The sequence below is a fragment of the Passer montanus genome, unplaced genomic scaffold (assembly GCF_014805655.1).
Source record: "Passer montanus isolate IOZ18808 unplaced genomic scaffold, ASM1480565v1 scaffold50, whole genome shotgun sequence".
In the NCBI taxonomy this organism is placed as follows: domain Eukaryota; kingdom Metazoa; phylum Chordata; class Aves; order Passeriformes; family Passeridae; genus Passer; species Passer montanus.
The window spans coordinates 6,137,981-6,160,660 of NW_024369930.1; the positions used below are offsets into that span (position 1 = coordinate 6,137,981).

General features: G+C 36.0%; 1 protein-coding gene across 3 annotated transcripts in view; it reads right to left on the bottom strand.

The window, feature by feature from the left end:
• The window catches only part of ATXN7L1 (ataxin 7 like 1), a 110,872-nt gene that overhangs the window by 59,694 nt on the left and 28,498 nt on the right, over window positions 1–22,680 (bottom strand). For 2 of the 3 annotated variants that reach the window (XM_039723735.1, XM_039723736.1), the window contains exon 3: window positions 15,037–15,141. The exons of the other annotated variant lie outside the window; for it this stretch is intronic. In XM_039723735.1, coding sequence (XP_039579669.1) covers window positions 15,037–15,141 — 105 coding nt within the window. The remainder of the gene's footprint in view (window positions 1–15,036; window positions 15,142–22,680) is intronic. 3 annotated transcript variants of the gene reach the window in all.

A 22,680-nucleotide genomic window follows, 5' to 3' on the forward strand; every position in this document is an offset into this window, starting at 1 on the left:
AGTTGATATTGTGCAACTCTGACTGCAGACAGTCAGCTACATCCTCTGCCCATTAGTCAGAGTTTTCCAACAGATAATTCTGTGTTAAAGAAAATAATTTCATTGCATTTTATTTTTTGTGTTATATATATGTTTAAGGGAAGAAAAAAAAGATCAGTATAACCCTAAACATTAAAGTCTAAAGCAAAAAAAAAAATATTACACAATTCTAAAATGACATTAAACTAAGTTTAAAAACTGAAAATAGTTCTGTTTTATAAAATGCAACTATGGAGCAAAACACCAATGAAATATAAATAGTTAAAACAAAGTCTTGCATTAAATTAGCTGGATTGAAATGTTCAGTAGAATAAATTTATTTCTATAGCTTGCCTTTTTAAAGTGTGGCACTCGAAGCTCTATGTATCATTTATTTGAACTTTGTTTCACCTCAGCGATATCATCTTGCTAGAATTGTCACTTTCAAATGTAAGTTAAAATACAAAATTAAACATGAGTTATTTTCTTACTGAGGGCTTCGGTACAAATGCTTGCAACAACTTCATAATTCCTTCATATAACTGCATCACAAGATAAGGAACTGGAAATAAAACTGTCCTAGGGATACTGAGTACCTTGGATCCCTCTGCAGATGAAAGCAAAGCAGAGGCTGAAGTCAGCTTTGCCACATTTCACTGACACAGATCTGAACGTGCAAAGAAGAAAATTCACTCCTTCCTTCCTGCATTTCCAAAATCTACCTTTGTCCTTTGACTTTTCATCACACAGAGCACGAACAGACCATTCACAAGTTCAAGATGACTGGCCACCCTCAAATTAGGGCAGAAGCAAAAATTCAGCTTTGCTCCTTATCTCCAGCTATCCACTGTGAGTGCTAAGAGAATCACCATGAGAAGGCAGGAAAGCACATGGACAAATACTGGCATGAAGAGTCGAAGGGGAACAACCTCAGAGCATGTAGAGGCAAGTATTTTCACTTGACCCATGCTAACCATAAGATAAAATCCTTTCAATTGTCTGTTTCTAAGAACTCCTGAATTGGAGGATGGCTGAATAAGTATCATAGTGATCTCAAAACTACTAATGTCTGTGAGACATGGTAGTTCAGTCTGTGTGGTTTTGTTTCTCTAATTTATGAAAATAAACTAGAGTGAAAGCTGTGAAGGTAACATGGACTGGATATGCAAATATCCTGACCTGTCCCTCTTCCTAGTTCCAACAAAAACCCCCAAACCCTCCAAGTGTGTTCCTTGCTGCAGGATTGCCATTGACCTTTCATTCTTGTCCTTTTCAAATGCAAAGACAGGCTAATTTTGAGTTACTTTATTTCCAGTCTGACAGATAATGTTTATGGAGCAGTAGGGATCTGGGATATGGAAGAGAAGAAAGGCCAAAATACTCCAGTTCTTCCCATGACTGTCCAACAAACACTAGCTGAAGTTTTCATGACTCCCAGGATTCCAAGCTAGAACATGTAAACTCTGATACTGGGATTGTGTGTAACAACCTTAGGCACCTCATCCTTCTGCTTTTGGGAGAAAATATAAAGGGATTTAGTTTTTTGTTGGGGTTTGTTTTTTATCCACCTCCCCACCCCTTCCACCTCTGCAAGAAAAAGACTCTGACTCAACAGGGCAAATATTAAAGGGCACCTGTAGTATTATCATGGCATATGTTAGGGAATATTGAACTCACTGTGTGTATAGCCCATAGCTCTCTTCTGGACCAGCCAGAGATGAATGATGTCATGGAATTTTAAGGGAACCCTCAGGTTTTGTGAACCAACTCACTGCTGGTAACTGCTGCCTGAGCATTCAGCCTGTCCTCAAAATTATTTTATATTCACAACTCATCAGTAGTTATCACTGGACCAGTAAATGCAGAAGCTGATATAATATGGTTTTCTCCCCTCAAATATCAAAATACAATTGACAATTTTGTAACTGCCTTTGTTTCTACTTTACAATCAGCTACTTCGGCTTGGTTCAGAGAGTGGATTAATATCCAGAATTCTGACAGAATAATAAGTATTTCTAAATATATTTTCTTATTAGAAAGCCATTTAGTGCTTGGTCTTTAAACAAGACAGAGCTGGTGAAAGGGAGATGACTACTTCCCTGATTAAAGCACTTATCTTCTTGTAATCTGTCTGAACCCAGATCTTCCTCTCTTCATAAAAGATCTCTGACAAGGATAAAGCCTTGTGAAGGGTGTTAAGGAGTTGTTCTCTCTCCATCCTGCTGAAATGATTGCAGCCTTTTATAAACACATTTCCTGAACCACAGACTGGATGCCAAGTATCTTACTTGTCAAAGTTAGGGATGAATTCCACCCCTTGCTCTGTTCAACTGCTGTTATCTTATGCAAAATAAAAACACCAAAAGGAAAGAAGAAATCAGTGTGGACTGGAACTTGTTTTTTCCAACAGCAGAAGCCTTCAGTCTGCAGGTAATTCTGTTCCTCTCAATTATTTGCATTCCTTTTCCATACAAAACATGCAACAGGAGAAGCAGGCAAACCCTCACAAGCAGAATTGTTCCACCACACCCTGACAGATGAGATACCCCAATTGTCATCAGCATTTCTTTATGGAAAGGATCAAAAACACCTATCAACACCAGGTAGCCTGCTTAAGGCTCGATTCAACTCCCCTCAGATTTGGGAAGAAAAGTGTAAATAGAATGTCCCACATTGCACATTAACTGTTCTAATCACCATACCAGCAGCTAAAGGAACAGAAATAATTTTGCAGACTTTGAATTTAATTTCCTCTGGGTTATTTTTTTCCAGTGTCTTAAAAGAGATTTTACCTCAGGCCAAGTGCAACACTTCACCTCTATGGGCATGGAAATAATTTTGGTAAGAAAGTAAGAGAAAGATCTGTCACACTCAAGCTGTTTTTTAATGTGCAAAACCTCTGTGTTTTATTCTTCAGCATGCTATAGGAAAAAACATCCTATTCTTTTACCAATTGTATCTACTCAGGAAGTGACAATAAGCCACTCCCTAGCAGTTAGTACAGAATTAAGGCTACAGCTGCATTTGGGGTGCAATGGACAGATCAGGCAATGTATGTGAATATATAGAGAAATGCATACATATAAACACTTATGCACAAACAAAACTTTGCTTTGTTTATAGTCATGACAAAAATTATCTTTATGGTCCAGATGCCCCAAAGGATTTAGAAAACCCATCTCCAACTGAATTAGTGACTTGACACAAGAGAAATCCAACTGACACAGTCTACTTAAACATCTAAGTGAAAGGTATACATTTCTTAAAGATACCTGCTCTTGAGACAGAATGTTGTTGCAACCCTCACCCAAAGGCTATAGAATAGGCCAAAAAAAAGAGGGTAAAAACGGTCCTCAAAGAAAGAATTTAGCAATGGCATGCAGCAAGAGCCTGTATTAGTGCCTGAACTATTCAGCATATCCAGAAATGATTGAAAAAAGGTGGTGGTTAGTGAGAGAACAAGACCTTTGGTATATAATTATTTAGAGTACTAAAGATGAAAATCAACAGATTGCAGAAAGACCTAATACTACTAGTGTAATAAAACAGTAAATGAAATTAAATGTAAAGAAATGTAAAGTGACAGACATGGAAGAAGAAAAGTATCTTCACTTTATATATAAAATTATGGTTTTTCAGTTATAATTACACAGTAATGAAACACTGGTCTTGTAACAGTTCTATGAAATTATCATCTCAGTGATTTGTTGTGGTCACAAAAGCAAAACAAATGTTAGGCAAGGAGTACATCACATCACACCACTGCTTCCATCGCTGCAAAAATCATTTAGAAGAGTTAGGCAAGATATAAAAACACAGAGGAAAGACATAGGGAGTTTCCACAAGTGACAATTAGACCAATTTGGACTTGTCAAACTGGATGAGTGATGACAGAGGAGGGTTATGGTGTACATTTATTATGAACATGGACAGGAAATGATAATTTGTTGCTGGTTCAAAAACAAACCAAAAAGCAAGGTATTTCTCCACATAATGTACAACTAAGTTTTAAAAATCCTTTCCAAGGGACCACATAGCTCTCAAGTTTCCATTAACTTCAAAAGACCCACTGTGTCAACAGAGGTGTTCAGCAGCACAGTGACAAATACCACATTTTTCTTTTCAGAGTTTTCTTTTTTGCTCCACCATTTCTGTACTCATTTAACTAAACATGCAGTTCTGCACTGTGCCCATCCTCACAGACTCAACTGTCTGGTCCTCACTACGCCTTTCCTGCCCATGCACAAATGCTGAAACTTTTACTGCTTGTTTCAGCATTCTTGCTACACACATCTAGTATTCGACAGTGATATAAAGATTTAAAGATTTAAACTGCAGACAAATCCTTTGCTGTCCTAGCCAGATTCAAAAGCATTACTTCCACTCACATTTTATAGTCTTCATCTATCTTGAATCACAGAATGAGAAACACTTGTTTTCAGACTCATTAGGACAAGCACAATACTCACACAAGATACTTCCACAGAGGAAGCTTAAAGAACACACAAGGATGCACTGGTCTCCACAGCTCCTGCAGTCCTGTCCCATCACATACAAACTAAACCTACCTGGAATAACTATAATCAATGTAGACTTTTACAGTATTGTTGGCCAATTACTGGACCAAGTGTCAGCTTGCACAGATGTATTCCTGCTTCAGTATTTTTGGGTAGAAGTGGCTCTGAAAACAGACTCCTCCCTGTCAATCCTAACCAAATGAATTAAAAAGTGAAATAAATTTTCAATTATCAATCTCATACCTAAAACATGAAACTACACTTAATTAAAAAAAATTTTAAAAATCAAATGTATCTAGTTACCCAATTAATAAAGTACAACATAAATGACATACTCATGAAAAGAATACCTTATAAAACAGAGGGAACAAACTGAAAGGATGTCTATCAAATAATGATACATTAATGCTTACCTTAAACACATTTCTCATAAGCAATGCTTGATATTTTATATAAATATGCTATTAGTTATACTTCACTAGTTGCAAAGCAGATGCTAGGCATGATAAAAGTATTTAGCAGAAACAAGAAGTCTGCCCAAAACAGCAACTGGAAAAATACATTATTTCCCAGAACACTAGTCAAAGAAAATGTTCCTAGTTAACAGCATCACTAATCTCACAAGCATAAATAGTTAATGAGGCAAGTTTTCTGAATTTTATTTAGGCATCTTACCAATAGGTAGGTTTTGGTGCAGAAAGCTAAATCAAGTATTTGAAAATTGATCATAGTGAAAATATGCATGCATTAAAGTGAACCAATAGTCCATCATAATTTGTGTAACATTTTAAACATTTCTTTCTTACTGCATCATGACTAACATAGCTTTTTAATCTTGCTAAATGAATGCAAAAAAATTTATTATGAAAACAGAAGCCTACAGTGTGTCTAACCTACCTGCAGTAATAGAACAAGGTCTAATTCAATATTTTACATTTTAATGTGACAATTATTACATTAATATCACCAGTTAAAGATAATAGTAATAAGCCATTAAGATAATTATATGAATCACTAAAGGGGCATGAAATGGGAAACACAAGGAGCTTCAGATATATCTGAAATTATGAGAACTTTAAGTACAGTATTGTATGCCCACAAATAAAATGTTTTGAATAGATTTGACACTAGTCAGGTACCAAGAGGTTGTGTACTATTATTACAATGAAATAAACAGAACTCAACAGATTTCAAACACGGGGATGTGACAAACTTGTTTGCATACTAGATGAAAAAATAATATTAAAATAAGAAGAAATATTTTAAAAAAATAACAGGTATACAAAATCTTGGACAAATGTTACTACTGAAAACTGTGGGAAAAGTAATTTGCAAGCCTTGTACTAGTGAGTTTAGCACTAGCTGAGATTTCCCTCTACCAAAAATAAGGTTTTTTTAAAACACCAAAATAAAATTATTTCTTCATGAAAGGCATTTAATGCAACTACTTCCAGCTTGACAAAAGAATAAAGCTCTTGAAATACAGCCAAATATTTAATTTAATTGCTCTCCATTGCACGTCTATGAACAAGACTACCCTGTCATCTGCCTGCATGCCAATGGAATTTTTGTATTCCTCACTACACCCCAAGTGGCCTGTAGATGTTAGAAAGGCAAGACAAACACTGCTGGAAAGAAGCACTTCAGCCTCTCAGAAGCAGTATTTCCAAAACCTAATAAACTGCCATTCCAGTTTTCTGTCCACTCACCAGTGTCCATAACAAGGCAGCTGTGAGAGCCACAGCTGTATTCTGTATTCTGGGTCATCCAGCCTCCTCCCAGGCCCAGTTCTCCAGCTCTGAAGGAAGCCCTTGAACACCCAAGACAAGTTGCAACTCCAGCCCCACCTGCCACCTCACTTGCAGGCTCAGCAACCACAACTCTTGGCACAGGAGATGGTCAGCTGCCAGAGAAGACACTAGCCCAAAAAGTGCTACTGTTTATGCAAGGAAAAGCCCAATAATTAATAGACAGGAATCAACTTTATGAGCCAGCTTACAGAAAAAGTTAATACCATGACATCAAGAAATTACTACACTTGAGATGTGCTTTGCAAGAAAATGCTAAATGATAACACAGTAGAAATTACTACATTCAGAAAATTAACTAAAACCAAGATATTCAGACAATTACTAAAAGTCATGATCCATGGGGAGGGCTATATGCAGACATGACTTCTACAGACTTGAAATGGAACTTAGAATATTTGATAGTAGCTAATTCAAATGTTAATTACTTTCTGTAAAGTAAACACTACTGTGTATGTAAAATGAAACACTATTACCAAAAAAACCTACACCCCACACTAAAAAACGCCACCATATAGACTTGTTTTTCTAATCACAAGCAGGAAGTATAAAGAGATAACAGAGAGAGAAGACTTGCTCTTAACACTTCTGAACTTCTGAATGCCATGAAGACGCAATCACTTCTTACTTGGGTATTTGGCAAATACAGGTTCCACTTCAAATTTTCTCTCTGAAGAGTACACTACAATTTGATATCAGAAGGAATTTGATCTTGCTTATCTGTTACTCACCAAAACATTTCCAAACAGTGACTCCAAAAATTCTTAATTCTGTTTTGGACTTTGTCTAGGAATAGGACCATAAAGTCTTTTAGAAATTGTTTTTGAAAACATTCCTTCTCCAAGATGGAAAGTATCCACCTTACTCAGTAACACATGCTACAGAAGACTTCAAGCCAAATACTCCAAATTTTAATTTTGTCAGGTTTTTACAGACTATGACAGAAAATTTTCACTACACTTCTCTCTCCCACTATCACAACCTCCATCCCTCCACCAATGAAGCAGCTGAAAGACTGATGCACTAAACACAGCCCTGTAAATAATAGTATGTAGGAGATTAAACTTAAGCCTAATGCTACAGTCAACCTTCAACAGCTGAGTTCTATAAATGGACACTCCTTAAAAGAAATCCTTATTGGTTACTATTTAAAACTACAACTCTATTAAAATCTTGACTGAAAGAAATTACATGTGATACATATTGCCCATCACTGCCATTACAACACCACCCAGTTCAAGTATGTATGCATCATTTACCACAATTTATCCGAAGTAAAAAAATACAAAAGAGTTCACTAATAAAATACTATCAATGACTACACAATGTAAAAGAGATGAGTTAATTTATAATGGTAGAGATTATGTGTAAACTAGACTAGTAAGACTTCCAGTGCACTGAAAAGCCCAGTGCCATTATTATTCTCTCTATCTCCTTCCTCTGTGGATTTATTTAATATCAGCATCGTAAAATTAATGCACAGTCAAGGCACTGTAAAGAACTTAATAGAAAACATCAAGGGAAAAGACAATTAACTGCTGTTTCACTTTGAGACTTCAATTTCATGACCAGGATGAGAAATATGGGAGGGTGTGGAGGTTAGTATGCTGAATAGCAACTGCACACGTGTGGCGTTCTGTTCACTGCTGAATGTTTTCTCCTGTTGAATACTTACTGCTCTCAATGCACAGTCCTTTGAGATTCAATGCTCCAAAGTGTTCCTGCTTTCTCATTCAAAGAATCTTTTGAATGAAGAAATTTTCAATTATTGACACATCAACCTAAGGCCAAATGATCTGTGGGAAGTTGTCAGCTTCCTATTACACTACTTGTTGACCTTGTAACTCTTCATGTATCATATCTATTTCTATATCTGAACTGCCCTGTTTTAGGCTCTGTCACTGATGATGAATTAGTAACAAGAAAGAAAACAATTTGAGCAAAAGATGATAGTAGAAAATACCAAAAAAAAGTCAACCCTATCCAATATTATGCGACTTGCTTCTGAGGAAACAGGTCAGCAGGTCTGAGCACAGCTCCACTTTTAATCCACATGCTAGACTAAGTAAGGAAAGCACAACAAACTCCTCCAAGCCTTGAGCAGGTCTCAGCAACCTGCCAGGTGAAGATACATTGTGTTGTTGTTCTGAACATCAGATGCACATTTTTCAATCCCATCACAGTCCTTCCCTTTGATCTGGGTGTTACTCTCTACATTCAGGCTCACTTTGTCTGATACATCTCTGCTGCAAAAAGCATGTGTTGTCTTGCTTCAGCCTGGATTATGGTGGGTGTGTTTTCCTCTCTCAGGAGGTGGAAAGTGAGAGAATAGCTCCTAGGTGGTAAGGTTACTAAATCCAAATCTCTTGCTTCCTGGACAAGTAAGTACAGAGAATAAAGGATTTTGTTGTCATTCTTATTGAATGACATGGTCATGTCAATATATCTTTCAGTGAAATTATAAAAAAAGCCCAGGACTGTTTGCAGTCCTGAATGAACACAGTAGCCAATACAGAAGTGACCAACACTCACACACAGAGCAGGAGCTGTGAGGGATTTTTCTTTATTTTGTCATTTGAATCAAGTATTGATTGCCTTTTATGCAGCTAAGTGCTTTTCTGGCCAGACTCTATCAGCAGTTAGAATATAAACCAAGTAAGATTTTGTAACAGAATAAACAAAGCCAGAAATTTGCATTTTTGTACCTGTTCAGAGCCTCAAGAATTGCTGACAGTCTAAAATGTCACTCCAAGAATATATAAGGAAAAAGATGAATTCAAAGAAGTGCTGGTTTAGTTTTGCCTCTTCAAGGGATATGTTTGTTTTTACCTACTCCAGGAATGGCGCAAAAGACGGCTGGTGACCCCAGTTTCACAGTGTCTGCCATTAGGCTGGGCTTCGAAATCTTACAAGGACATGGACATGACAGACCCACATGTACCACTGCAGGAACATTTTCATCACTGACAGAAGACACAGGTTTATGCTACTGGCTGTACTTTTGTCTTGAGAGCAAGATTTCTGATAGAAAGACTGCAAAACATTTTTTGGAAACAAGGGGTTTCCAATTTAGAGCAACAGAAATTAGAGTGTCAGACAAAATTGGTGTATCCTAGGCAGCCACATAAATAAAAATATACATATAAGGTACATAAAACATTCAACTCCATCCTCCTTCTGTCCCTACCCCTACCAAAGGAAAAACTTGAATCTTGTCAGTCTAGTCGCTACTGTTTCCGGTTTGAAAAAGAAGTCATAGGAATGAGACCAATTTTTATTATTTTAATTCTTTTATGCAGTCAAACCTAAACATATGACAAGTAGAAAGTTATTTAATCAATAATGATATCATAGAACAAGTTTTGACAAGGCTGTGAAATAAAAGAAAATCACAGTAACAGGAGAATCACTCAAAATGTCATAATCCTTTATGGGCACAAAAGAGTCTCTGATAAAAGGTCAAATGAAGGGGATAAAGTATTAACAATTACAAATCCCCAAACAGTTGTATTTAATAAAAAATAAGGTACTGAATAATTGAAAATATACCAACAGAATAATCTGTCAAATCTGACACTCACACCTGGATCAAAAACCCTATGCAAGCAAGGTGCCAACTAGTAATGTTCGAGCTAGTGTTAAAAAAATCAATCATTCTTATTAATACTTTAAGTTCAGCCTTCTTGTCTTTAATCACAGTTCATTAAGTTGAAGCTACTAGTGCAATGTAAAATAGGTAGTCTGAGTAATTCAAAATATATAACCTCTCTCAGGAAAACAATTATGATATGGAAGGCAAAATAATTTATTTATATTTTTCAGTGCTCCATTACTTTTTAGTTTACTTTTCTATTAAATAACACACAGCCAAACAGAAGGATAAAAAAAGGAAATATCCTTTTGCAACTTTCATGAGGACATGAAGATACCAATCCAAGGATATATAACTCAGAAGTAATGAAAACAAAGTGTAGTTTTTTGGGTTTTTTTAAGGAATAAGAATTTCTACTCCTTAATTTGAAGCCTCTTAAAAGAACCTTATAGGCACGCAGGATAGATATCAATGAGCCTCCAGTAAAGAAATTATCCAAAAAAAAAAGAAATAATTTCTCCTTGATGAAGCAAAATTGGTCTCCTCTGTATGCTACAACTTCATCAAATGGGTACCTTAATTATTCAATTCATTAAGATACCATCCATAGCTTTGGAAACTGTTCCAGAGCATGTGTGGAAGTTCTCTTTGATGGTTATACTGCTGCTGTTGTTTAACTAAACTGCATTATTTAGCTTGGCTAATTCACCTCTTCCCCCACATCATCCCCCCAATTTTTTTTTTATTTTAACACTTTCCCATCATTAATTAGTTTCCTCACAGTAAAAGTCAAGATGTCTTGACAAGCTCTCTAAAAATACAGTGCTTGATCCTCACTGTGCCCGAGCTACATTTTATGAGAGGTTTTCCTTTTAACTGGGAAAGACCAAAGTTAACAAGACTATTAATGTACAAAACATAAAAACAATAACCAGAACTGTATCTGATGCTCTTTAGTCTAGCAAAGGATAATGCAGTTTAAGAACATGAAGCTTTAATCTTTCTAGTGCCAAAGAAAAATGGAAATGTCTCCTGGGAAATGGTACAGGATGCCATCTTCACCAGCATTTTACAATGACACAGAATTAGTTAACAGAAGTCAAATGGACAGAGTTCAGCATAGACTGCCAGCCTAAAAGTCTCCTAGAAAACAGATGGACAAAAGACCCTAAATAAACAGCACGAACGTTATCATTATCATACTTCAGGATTGTACTACGGCACAATATTTTGATGTTCTGAGAAGTCAATCTTCATTGAGGTTGGCATTTGAGAACAAATTAAAATTTTCTGAAAATCAAAACTTATTCCTTACATGCCAAGTACACTTAGGAATGCTATAAGCTGCATATCCAGACTGACTTCTTATTTCAAACTACTTTGTGGAGGAATAAATACAACTACATGTTCATACAATAAAAAAAAAAGAAGTAAATCCAAGATACTGTACCACTACAAGAAGTTACTCAAAAGAAATGGCTTCAGAAGCAAACACCACTATTTCAACTCTATTGATGATGACATTGTGAGATACTATTTTCTAAGTGCACGATAATACCAAACAACCTCAAGAACTTATTTGATTTACATGGTTTATCCAGCAGCCTATAACAGCAAGTCTCTTCCAGGTAGGCTTACATCATATATAAATGAATGGTTTAATACTTACAAATGGATATGTTTATCCTGCAGATGCAAGGATGTAGAACTGCTCTTAAAAACAGCTCAGTGTTTCTCTGACTTACGGGCTAGAACAGATCTGTTACTCTGCAACACTACCTGTACTCTCAAGCCCAGCAAGTCATTCCTCTAATTAGCCAGATCTCTTCTTTTACCTTCCTGATTTGTACTGCCTAAGGTTCTACGATGCACTGCCTGCCATTAAAAATAGCTTGAACCACAACCAGATTTTTCTTTTATTCTGCTCAATATTCCAGGAATCAAACCCTTAAAACAACATCTGCCTCTATAATATTCACAACCTCGCAGAGCCATCAACAAGGATGGCTGCCACATGTCTGAAATCAGAGGCAAATGAAACAGTGGGTCTTCTTACACTCTGGGGAAAGGCAGATGCCAGCAAGGGCTCAAGAGAAGTGTTCCAAAAACCTTTGCTAAACTAAAGCATTCCAGTGCTGCTCCGAAGCCAAGACCTTCAACTTACAATGCAGGGAACCTAGAAACATAAAGCATGTGCCTGGCATGGGCCTAATTTCTTACTGAGAGGATATGGATTGGATCTTACCAGGGACATTAGCAACAAACCACACTTTGTGGGAGATTCTGGGATAGATCTCTACAAGCCCTTGTCAACAGCAATAAAGACTCCCCATGACACAACCTCCAAGAGCCAAAAAACCAGTAGTGCCTTCTAATGCTTTCTCATTCCATTGTCTGTACTACAGCTTTGAAGCAGCAATTCAATACCTGTGTAATAATGCATTTTTGTGGTAAATATGATAGTCTAAAACACCTCCAAGTCTACTGACAGACATGCCTGGCATCACTGAATTTACAAGGCATTCTGCTGCATCCTCTAATTAAAGAAAGTCTGATCCACCAAAATGAATGTGTCTGAAGGTGATAAAACTCTAAATAGAACAGAAAATTAAATATTCCTGCTTCACAGAAGAGCTCTGTGCAGCCAGAATCAATGTCTCAAATGAGGCCCTGTCCAGGTCTTTCTCAATGGACTACTGGAACCATAACACATCCAGAAAAAAATTATTCAACCACAAGTAATTAATGGTTGATGTGTTTGCTATCAGGAGGTTTCTATAATTTTCTAACAATGCCACTACAGATCAATTAATAACATCTCTGTATAGGTCTTCTTTAAATCTTACTAATTGCTAATGAAAATGATAAATTAGTAGATGCATTTCACGTATATGAGTATTTTTAACAGATTAAAAAATAAATTATTTTACAACAATTTATTTTGCAACAATTAATGAGACTTTGAAGAGACCTTCTATCTTCTAAAACTTCTTTTATATTTTAGTATATTGCCTATACTGTTTCTTCTTTAAAAAAAAATTATTTATGTATTTAAAGCCCTTTCACAGGCCTTCCAGTATACCTTTCCTGAAACAAGTCTGACTAGATTAGGTACAATCTTCCAGACCTCTGGTCAATTATTTTCAGTATTCTCTGGGGGTTTTTTAACACAGTACAGTTTTTTTCCAAGTCTTTATTGACCTTAGGCTCTTAAATCAAGCAATTCATAACTTAACATTCAATCACCCAGTGTAAAAGAATTGCTATAATGAAGATGAAGTAAAGGGAATAGTAAAAATAATGAAGCAGTGGAGAGAAGAGAAAAACAGACAGTAACTCTTGGGATCTTGGCAGTTTACATGCATTACACTAACACTGATGACAATACATTTTTTACAAAGAGCTCAAAAATCCTTTCTAACACAAGGGAATTGACTCTCATCTAGCAGGACCATTATTCTATGTGCCTACCACCTGAACACAGGACCAGCTTTCACACTGCTCACCAAACCAGGAAATGCCCAGGAAAGTGCACAGCCCTGGAAGGGCACAGCAAGGCCTCCCCCTGCTCCTTTTGTCCTCAAGCACATTTTATCCATGCACAAGTTCCATGTTTATGTACCCACTGTACCTACAGCCACATGCAGAGAAGCTTTTCTGTTCTGAAACAATCATAAGATACCTGAAGCTGGGCAGAAAGGAACCATAAAAGACTAAGGGTAATAAACACATTTTGGAAAAAAAAAAATAGCATGATGGCTTTTTAGCACACTAAAAACACCTGCCCCCACCATGAAATTAATAAGCTCTTTTCACCTTAGCAAATACTTCTAGATCTTTTCTCATTCACTGGATAGAAAGCTGTATTTCACTGTAACTATATTTTCACAATTATTTCAATCTAGGTCAAAGCTGGTGGCAAGTCTTAGAACTGCCTCCCAAGGTGAATGCAGTTGTTCCTGGTTTGTTGTCAGCAGTCCATCCATACAAACACAACCCGGTATTTTGGTAATATGTCTTTAAAAGTAAATAAACTATTTTTCTGTCCATCCCATTTACATTTTTCCATTAGTGAGTTGCTTTGTTGCAAAAAAAACTAAAAGAGGTACAGGATTTGTGAAATTTACTTGTATTTAGACAAGTAAAATCTTGCTGGGCTATGCTTTTTCTAAATGTATTTAATTGATTTCATCCTCAGTACTAGCTGCCTTTCATTATTATGCAACCACCTTCAAATTATTTTGATTAAACTAAATTTTATTAAACCTCATACAAAGCTAGCTAGTCACTATTAAGCCACATACAAAGCTAATCCAGTCACTCTTTGCACACCTTAAAAATAACAAAACAACAACAAAAAATCACCACAGAAACAATTCAGTGGACAAATAACAAATAAACCACCAGATAAGTAATAAATAAACCAGACCTTGGTATTAAGTTTTTCAGAAATAATTGAAAGAAGTTTGTTAATCAATACCAAAATTTCTAATGGAAGTAATTCTGCTTTTAAATAGTCAATATAAAAATCATTACCTTGTCATACTAACTGAGAAATTAATATATGCATGTGTTTCTCAAGACCCTCTAGAAAATTTTTTATTTAAAATTTTTTATTTAATAACTGTGTTTCAAAATGCAAATTTTGAAAAATTTAAACCTTAGGATAAATATTAAAATATACACTGTATATAGATATGCAGGAGTCCCATCAGAAAACCATCCATAACATCCAACTTCTAGTTAATGTAGATCAGTATCTGCAGACCTCAATCTGCAGCTTTGATAAAAGACAATCCAATGTTAGGTCATAATAGTTTTAGCCTAGCTAGTCTCTAACTAACAGGATTTATTTGTTGTAACATGTTAATTTAATGTAACAAGTTCAACTTGAAAAGCTCAGCTTCCAGAACAACTAATTTCACTTCCTCTACAGGAAATATACTTATTTGAATGCATTGCTGGTATTTTCTGTGGAAAGAACACAAGATAACCAGAAAAGTCTATTTGCAATGCCTCTGTTATGATTGTATGCAATGATTCTTACAAGAGCCATACGCCAGTTTGGCACTTTAATTCAGGAAAGAAAACATTCACTTACCGCAGTGTGACTGGAAAACCTGTGGCTTGACTACCTGATTGCAGATATTGCACACTACAAGATAGAAATCATCATGAGCTGGATAATGGCCAAATAAGTGCATATCTGTGGGAAAGTTAAAAATATATACAAGAATTAGAAGTTATGCTTTAAATATCTATTAAGAAAAAAAAATTGAAAATACTGTAGGGCCATTACTGTTATATTAATTTACACAAAACAAATGTATACAGTGCTCCATAAGAGCTTCTTACTATGTTAAAGAGATTTTTTTCCCCTCTTTTAGGTTTCAAGGTCCTGTACTAATGCTGCAGTCTCATCCCTCAGTTTGAGTCAGAACACAGACTGCAACACCTTCTCTTAACACTCACTGCCAAGAAGTGGAATAAGCATTTCTGTACTGGTCAAATATTGAAACAGAATGAATACTTTTTTTAAAACTCTGCCTAAAGATCCTTATAGAAAACATGCTGCATAGGTTATGTTTCATGTTACAATATTCTAAGCTTGACTACAAGTTGCTTGAGAACGGCTCCTGCTTAAAAGCTAGTTATAGTAGCTAAAGTCAAGGATCCTACAGCTTCAAATACAGCTAGGAATGCCATGCCATATGAAATTTCTGATTCTATGTAAATGCCCTTCCCTAGTTCTGACACCCTGCTCTTTGTCCCCAACAAATACTGTGGGAAGAGACAAAGTTGGTTAATAGGTATTTCTTGGTGAGGGTATGAGGAATTTAATGAAATCCAAAGACAGGTACAGTCAGATGATGACAGGCACTTGTCCCTCTCAGATGAAACACATAATGCAATACATGCATTCTTAAGCCATTACAAACAGAGTAAAATGGGCTTAAATTACTGACTGAAGTCCTCAGAACTCTAACATTACAGGTGAGGAAACCTGTTCTACTCTTCATTGTTGTAACTTAAGAACAAGCACACACACTCATCCACCACAGCTCAGCTTGGAGGACGGAAACTCCAGTCACTTTTATGCATTTCAGTGGGGTAATGTCACCATACCCAGCGTTGCTAATGAATGTGCTGCTGCACTAGTAACCCCATGCCAAGTAGTGGCCCCACAGATCACACTACCTCTCACGTTATAAAAATAAAAATGTTGTTAATTTCAGTGTCACTTAGAAGCATCTGAAATCTGTTACAGAACTTACAATGTAGACTGAAATATTAATCTGGTGCTTCTAAACAGGAGGAAAATCAAGAGAACAAACATATAAAAGAGCAGCTGTGATTGATAAGCATCAACAACTAATCCTACTTCTCCAGTAAGTCAGGTACTTCTAAAAAAATAGTGATTTCTTTCAAAAACAGACTCAAGCAAGTATCTTAGCTCACCAGTTCTTTACCAAAGCAATTACTTTGGTCCCAGAACTACTTTTATAAGTAATTTTGCCCTGGTCTCTGGCACTGTAGGTAACATCACTGCTTACGATGGCAGTGCTTGGCATGATGAAGTGCAAAATGTCTTCAGTTCCCAAAAAGCCCAGAGGAATGGGGCATCACCCTCACGGTAACACAGGCAGTACCACAAGTAGATCCAAAGAGGTTTATTCAATAATTTTTGAGCACAAACCAGCCCCACCAACCTGCAGGTACTTCATAGTATGATATGATGTGCATTGTTCCTTTATCCACTCAAAACCAAAACCCTTTCTTTCTGTTACTACTTGTACCAGGCTATGAAATCCAGTTAAAGGTTAACCAGACATGACACCTTTTCAAACGAAATTGAACAGAATGCCAGTGGTGAGGTATTCTGGTACTTCTGGTGAAGCCAGAAGTACAAAGTTAGGTTCAATCAAATCTTCCTTACTGGTAAAACAGATAAACAAACCCCTAAGCAGGCACTAAAAGAGGCCTTTTTATTCTATTTATTGTTTTAATATGTTAATTCAGTGACCTTAAAATTATTTTATAATGGCAGTTCTTAGATGGATAGTTTTGATCACAACCTACAGATTTCCAATAACAGCACTGTAAATTCCACAGAAAGGAGTACTTCTTCTGGGTATGATTTGACACAAAGTCTCAGCTCAAAAACATGCATTTAATTACAGTTATAAAATATTTTTTAAATGGTTAAAACATCTCTAAATATTTTTTCAGTTGTTTTAAAGGTACGGTGACAATATTCTTATGAAAACATAGAGACTTTGCCCTTCACAAACAGAAAAGTTACATTTGTTTTCCACTTTAAATTCCTTAAGTTAATTTAACCTTCACAGGTCTGTATCCTAAGCTTTAAAACATGTCCAACTCTGAGGTGTCTGAAGTTTGGCTGGGTCTGAGGTTTTATGATTTCTGGCTGCAGAGTAACTTATAAAAAACATAAGGTATTAATACTGGCAAAAACCATTCAAGGACATAGGTGGGAAAAGGAATCGGGTTGGTTCACAGGATCACAAATCTATCTTTTCATCAGGCACTGCCAAGGAGCAGAGCAATGAAGGAAAAGTCCTGTGACATTGTTCCACTACCCTGGCAAACACCACTGCACCTAACAGGTAAATAGCACCATTTGAGGATTTTTTTTTCATACGCCATAAGGGTTGATATACAAAAAACCTGCACAGACATGTAGAACACACCAAAATGCTGCTGTGAGATACACAGCATCAAAAGGATGCACAGATGCAGAGTAAGTGACATCCTGAAGCAGCATTTTGGAAGTTTTTTTCATTTTGCAGATGCCTAGAAGTAGTCCATTGTAAATGTCTGTAAACTCCTGTATGAAGTTATCATCTCCCTCTCAAAAGTCCACCTAAAAAATCCAAGAATCTCGAGGACATGAGACTGCAGGTTGAAAATAAGAATCACAGCACACAAATATACTGTTATTATTGAATCAGAATAGATAAAAAAACTTCAATTAAACACCATCTTTCAGGCTTTTAAGATTCCTTAATTCTCACTATGAAGTAATTTTTAAGAAAAGAAAATTTTTTAAGTCCAAGCAGGTTCAACTACCTCTCTTAGTTTATTCATGTTAACCAGATTGGCACAAATCTGTTTTCATTATTAAATTCATGATTTGTAATGATATAAATTACTTTTCAATTGAAATTGCACAACATATTAATGTTGTCTCACTACAAAGTTCAACTGGGGATACACTTTATTAGATGCAATAATACTACAAATGCAATCCAGATAGAGAATTCACAATGAACAAAGCAAGGAACATTTGAAATTTTTAAAAAAAGTAGAAAATATTAACAGCTATATATCTTTTCATACGGGTTTTTTTTTGTTTGTTTTTAATAAGAACAGTTCAATGCTACCATGTCCTACTCAAAATAACCCAAGACTGAAAGATTATTTTAGACACTGGTATCATTCTTAGATCAGATTGCAGTCATTTGACAATTTAGACCTTCTGTGTGCAAGAGAAAAAGACAATGGCCTCTCCAAACAAAAAACTGTCTTCTGAAGGCAATAATCACATCTCCCTGCCTGCTTAGTCAGAAAAAATTGTGATAAACTTTTCAGAAAAGATTACTTTTAGGGAAGAAAACATGTCTCTAACGTCAGCTCAGGAAAGACTTTCATGGAATAGGCAAGACCACTGAAAAAGACAGGTGATAATTATTGAATAAGGTGAGAGACTATCAAATGGTACTGAAATAATTATCAAGGTACAAAAAGAATAAGGAAGGACAGAAAAGCAACTGTAAAGTGCATTTATTTTCTACCAAAACCTGCCTACCCCCTAAAGGAGAAACAAAGTGACCAGAGCACACTGTGCATTACTCACCACACACTGGCCCAGCCCTCCCACAAGGTAAAAGCACTCCATAGCTCCCATCACAGCACCTCATTTTACTGGAAGATACTTCCAGCAGATTCAAAGTAGACTCTGGATGGCAAAAAGAAGTGGTAACTTCCTTTTCAGTACCCACACACTTTCCAAAAGGCCATCCACACGTCCCTCACTCCTTGCAGTGCTGAATTGTCATCCCCTCAAAATGAACAACAGCTGACACAGCCGTGCCCCTTGATACTACACAGTGACAAAAGCCTGCTTGAAAATGAGCTACTGAGCTAACAGGATGCAAAAGTGGCCCATATAATGGGAAAGATATTCTAGACAGGTGGAAATCTGAGACAGTGAATGCTGCCAGTTCAAAATTACTTTCATAGATTAAAATCTTAAAATATTACTTTGTGTATACTTTGCTATGGCACTTGAAAAATGAATACAACTTTCGCCTCTAGGTGTTATGTTACTAATATTTGCAAATAAAAAGAGAGCTGTAGGCACATGACATAGTTTTGTAAGACATCAATTTGGTGAAATGTGCATTAAGAACACAAATATCACAGAAAAAATAGAAAATGTTGCTTCTGCAAATTGTGGCACAAACACAAAAATGCAGGTGTCAGATACGACTTTTTATCTTCTCCAATAACACATAGAAAGGAATTATTTTTAGTAACAATCAAAGGCAGATGACTTACATGAAGTTCCTTCTCTATTATTACATAATTCATAATCATTTACATCCCACTGTATAATAAAACACAAGCTAGAAATAATCTAAAACATTCTTCCACTGCAGAATTAAGGTTGTCAAACAGTAAGACCTCACAGTATTGCGTGGGAAATCAAGTTTTAATGATGATCTTTTGCTATAAATTATACACCTTTAAATGTTCACTTATATATCTGTTGCTCCACTAAACATACCCACAAAGCCTGCTTTGAAAAATATTAGTGATGTTTATGTTCCAAGAGAGAAAAGTGGAGCAAGGAGGGGAAGAGAAAGACAATTCAAGACATACTGCACACTGGTTTAAAATTAAAAAAAGAAAGGCTAAAAAAAAAAAAAAAAAAAAAAAAAAGGTAAATTAGTTGTTACTTATGTTCCAAGAGAGAAAAGTGGAGGGAGGAGGGGAAGAGAAAGAATTCAAGACACACTGCACACTGGTTTAAAATTAAAAAAGAAAGGCTAAAAAAAAGGCAATGGCAAAAATGGCAATGGACAAAACCAAATACACATGATTCTTCCAGCTCCTGGAACTATACATTTTTAAACTCTGTGTCTAGAACTGTGCCCAATATTTCCCTCTTGTTCCACAGAAGCAACAAATCTGTACATCATTCAAGAACTGGAGTAAAGTACAAAATCTTTCAGTGCAGTAGATTACTTCTACATTTGAGATTACTTAAAAAACTAAGTAATTTGAATGGTGAATTGAAACTTGAAACTGAAACAATAAAAAGACAATCTTCAGGGCATTATTCAGACAGCAGTTAAACACACTTGCATAGACAGGTTGGTCTTATCACAGAAATAAATGTCACACTCTTTCCATTTAACACGAGCTTATTCTCCCCCGAGTGCAGTTTTCCTTTCTTACACAAAAACCAGTAAGTCACTTCAGTAATTAGCTCGCCAGAATAAATTGCATTTTACCCCTGAAAATGTCAGTCACACTTGCAAATTAATCACAGAATGATTTAAACTGAAAGAGATTGCTGGATGTCATTTACTCCAAAATCCTGCTGAAATTGTGGCTAACTTCAGGGTCAGAGCCACAAAGAAATGCTCAAGATCATTTTCTGATGGAAAAATGCAGGTCATGCTTAAAGTAATCATGAAGTTGAGGACAAAATAAAATTAAAATATACATGACAGAACTAACACAGGACCAAACACAATTGTCATAAGTCCTGACTGATGCCCTTCAGGTGCTAATACAAGCAGCTTAAGATTCTGCATGCTAAAAAGTCAGGTGAGAAAGAAAATCAATGAGAAGAAAACAGAAGAAATACTGGCCTTCTCAGGAGCAGCAATAATAAATGAAATATGACTCTCATAAAGGAAAAAAACAGTAGGGAAAAAGCAGCAAATAGACTGAAGTGTCAGCATGGTAAAGAGTCAAGGTCATGACACCTTTTAACCAGTCCAGTATGGTTGAATGGTATGCTGCCTCCCAGGTTAGAGCAATCATGAGGACAGTGGCAATCCTAGAGAATGCTGGGAATAGTTCATTAATTATAGTGTAAACAATAAATACCAGCCCCAATGACGCAGAAAGACTTTGTACTCCACAGCCTTATCTAGGCGTTATGAAATGGTACTGAAGATGGAAACGGTGCATAATAAAAGAAAAAACAAAAGTTCATAATTGGGAACCAGTGATCTAAACAAATACTGTGGATTACCCATATCTGCATATCTTTTGCAACAACCTTTGTTTGGAAGGGATTATAAAGTAAACCACGCGACACTGACATTACTGTTTTGCATAAAACACTACATACCAATCAAGAGAAGAATGAAATAAGCACGGGAAAATGTGGCAATGTTGTTCTTCCATAATTCTGAAGGCTTTTATGTCATTTATGGAGGCTATTTGCCATCCCAGTCTTAAGGTAATTTGGCAATAGAGGACCAGAATTGCCTGGGCTGCCACATTAACATATCACAGGAATACTGGAAAACACAAAACTCACGGGTTAAAAAGTATACTGCATACCTGTGACACCAAAAACGTCTCAGATTTCCATGTCAGTTTAGCAGCGTGAGTTCAACAAAACCAATGTTTGTAATTGAATGGACATCACTCAATTACACAGTATCTAGTTTTCAGTAAGGTAATTGTAATTGTAACATAAAAACACCAGGCAATTGTAGCAACTCCAGTAACAGCTACAAAATCATTAACTATTCTTACATTTTTCTGTAACTATTAGATTGTACTTCAGGGAAATTCTCTAAAGGAGCCTGGATTTTGAATTGTCTTCTATTTTATTCTGTATGCTGTATTTTACATACAACATATTTCAGGAACTATAGCAACTGCTTATAGAGTTTGGATTATAAAGCCCTACAGTCAATACCCAGAAGAAAATCCTGCTTGTAAAACAGATACCAGTTGTAAAACAGATACCAGCTAAACATATTAAGATCCAAAGTCATAAACAAATGAAAAGAAAAAACCCAACAAAAATCCCAAAACAAAATCAAATTTTTCCACAAATCAGTTACCAAATATCCCTCAAAAATCTAGCTGAACAAAATACAAGGAAGAAATAGGCTTTTAATGTGTTCAAAAGCAAGCTAGAACAGTAATGTAAATGTAAACAGTATTTTCAAACAACAGGTTAACATTTAGATCTGGCTTTTGGGATTTAAGCAGATATGTGCCACTAAATAACTCCATTTTCCCAACCAGATACATTTAGTCTAATTAAAGATATCACCTCCAGCTACAAATTTCTTCTTGCTTACGTCTGGAAATCTTCAGGACAGCAACAGTATTATCAAATGACAGCAAAAATTAAATTACTGAGGGCAAGGGAAAAAAAAAGACACATTATTTATAAGGATCCAGACCATGTACTCCATATCCAGAAGAAGAGGTTACATTCCATCTATGTAACATATAGCATAACTGTCCCCAGACTCCTGAGAATGGAAAGCATGGCAAAGAACTGACCAGAGAGTTTTTAACCCTGCAGATACAGTGGATTTCTCTTAGATCTCACTTATATCACTATCAAAAACCCCAGGGAGTGAGCATGGCTGCACACAGGTGTGCACACAAGGGACAGGCAATGTGCAGAAATATCATCAATCTCTACATTACAATTCTGATTTCTCAACATCCCATG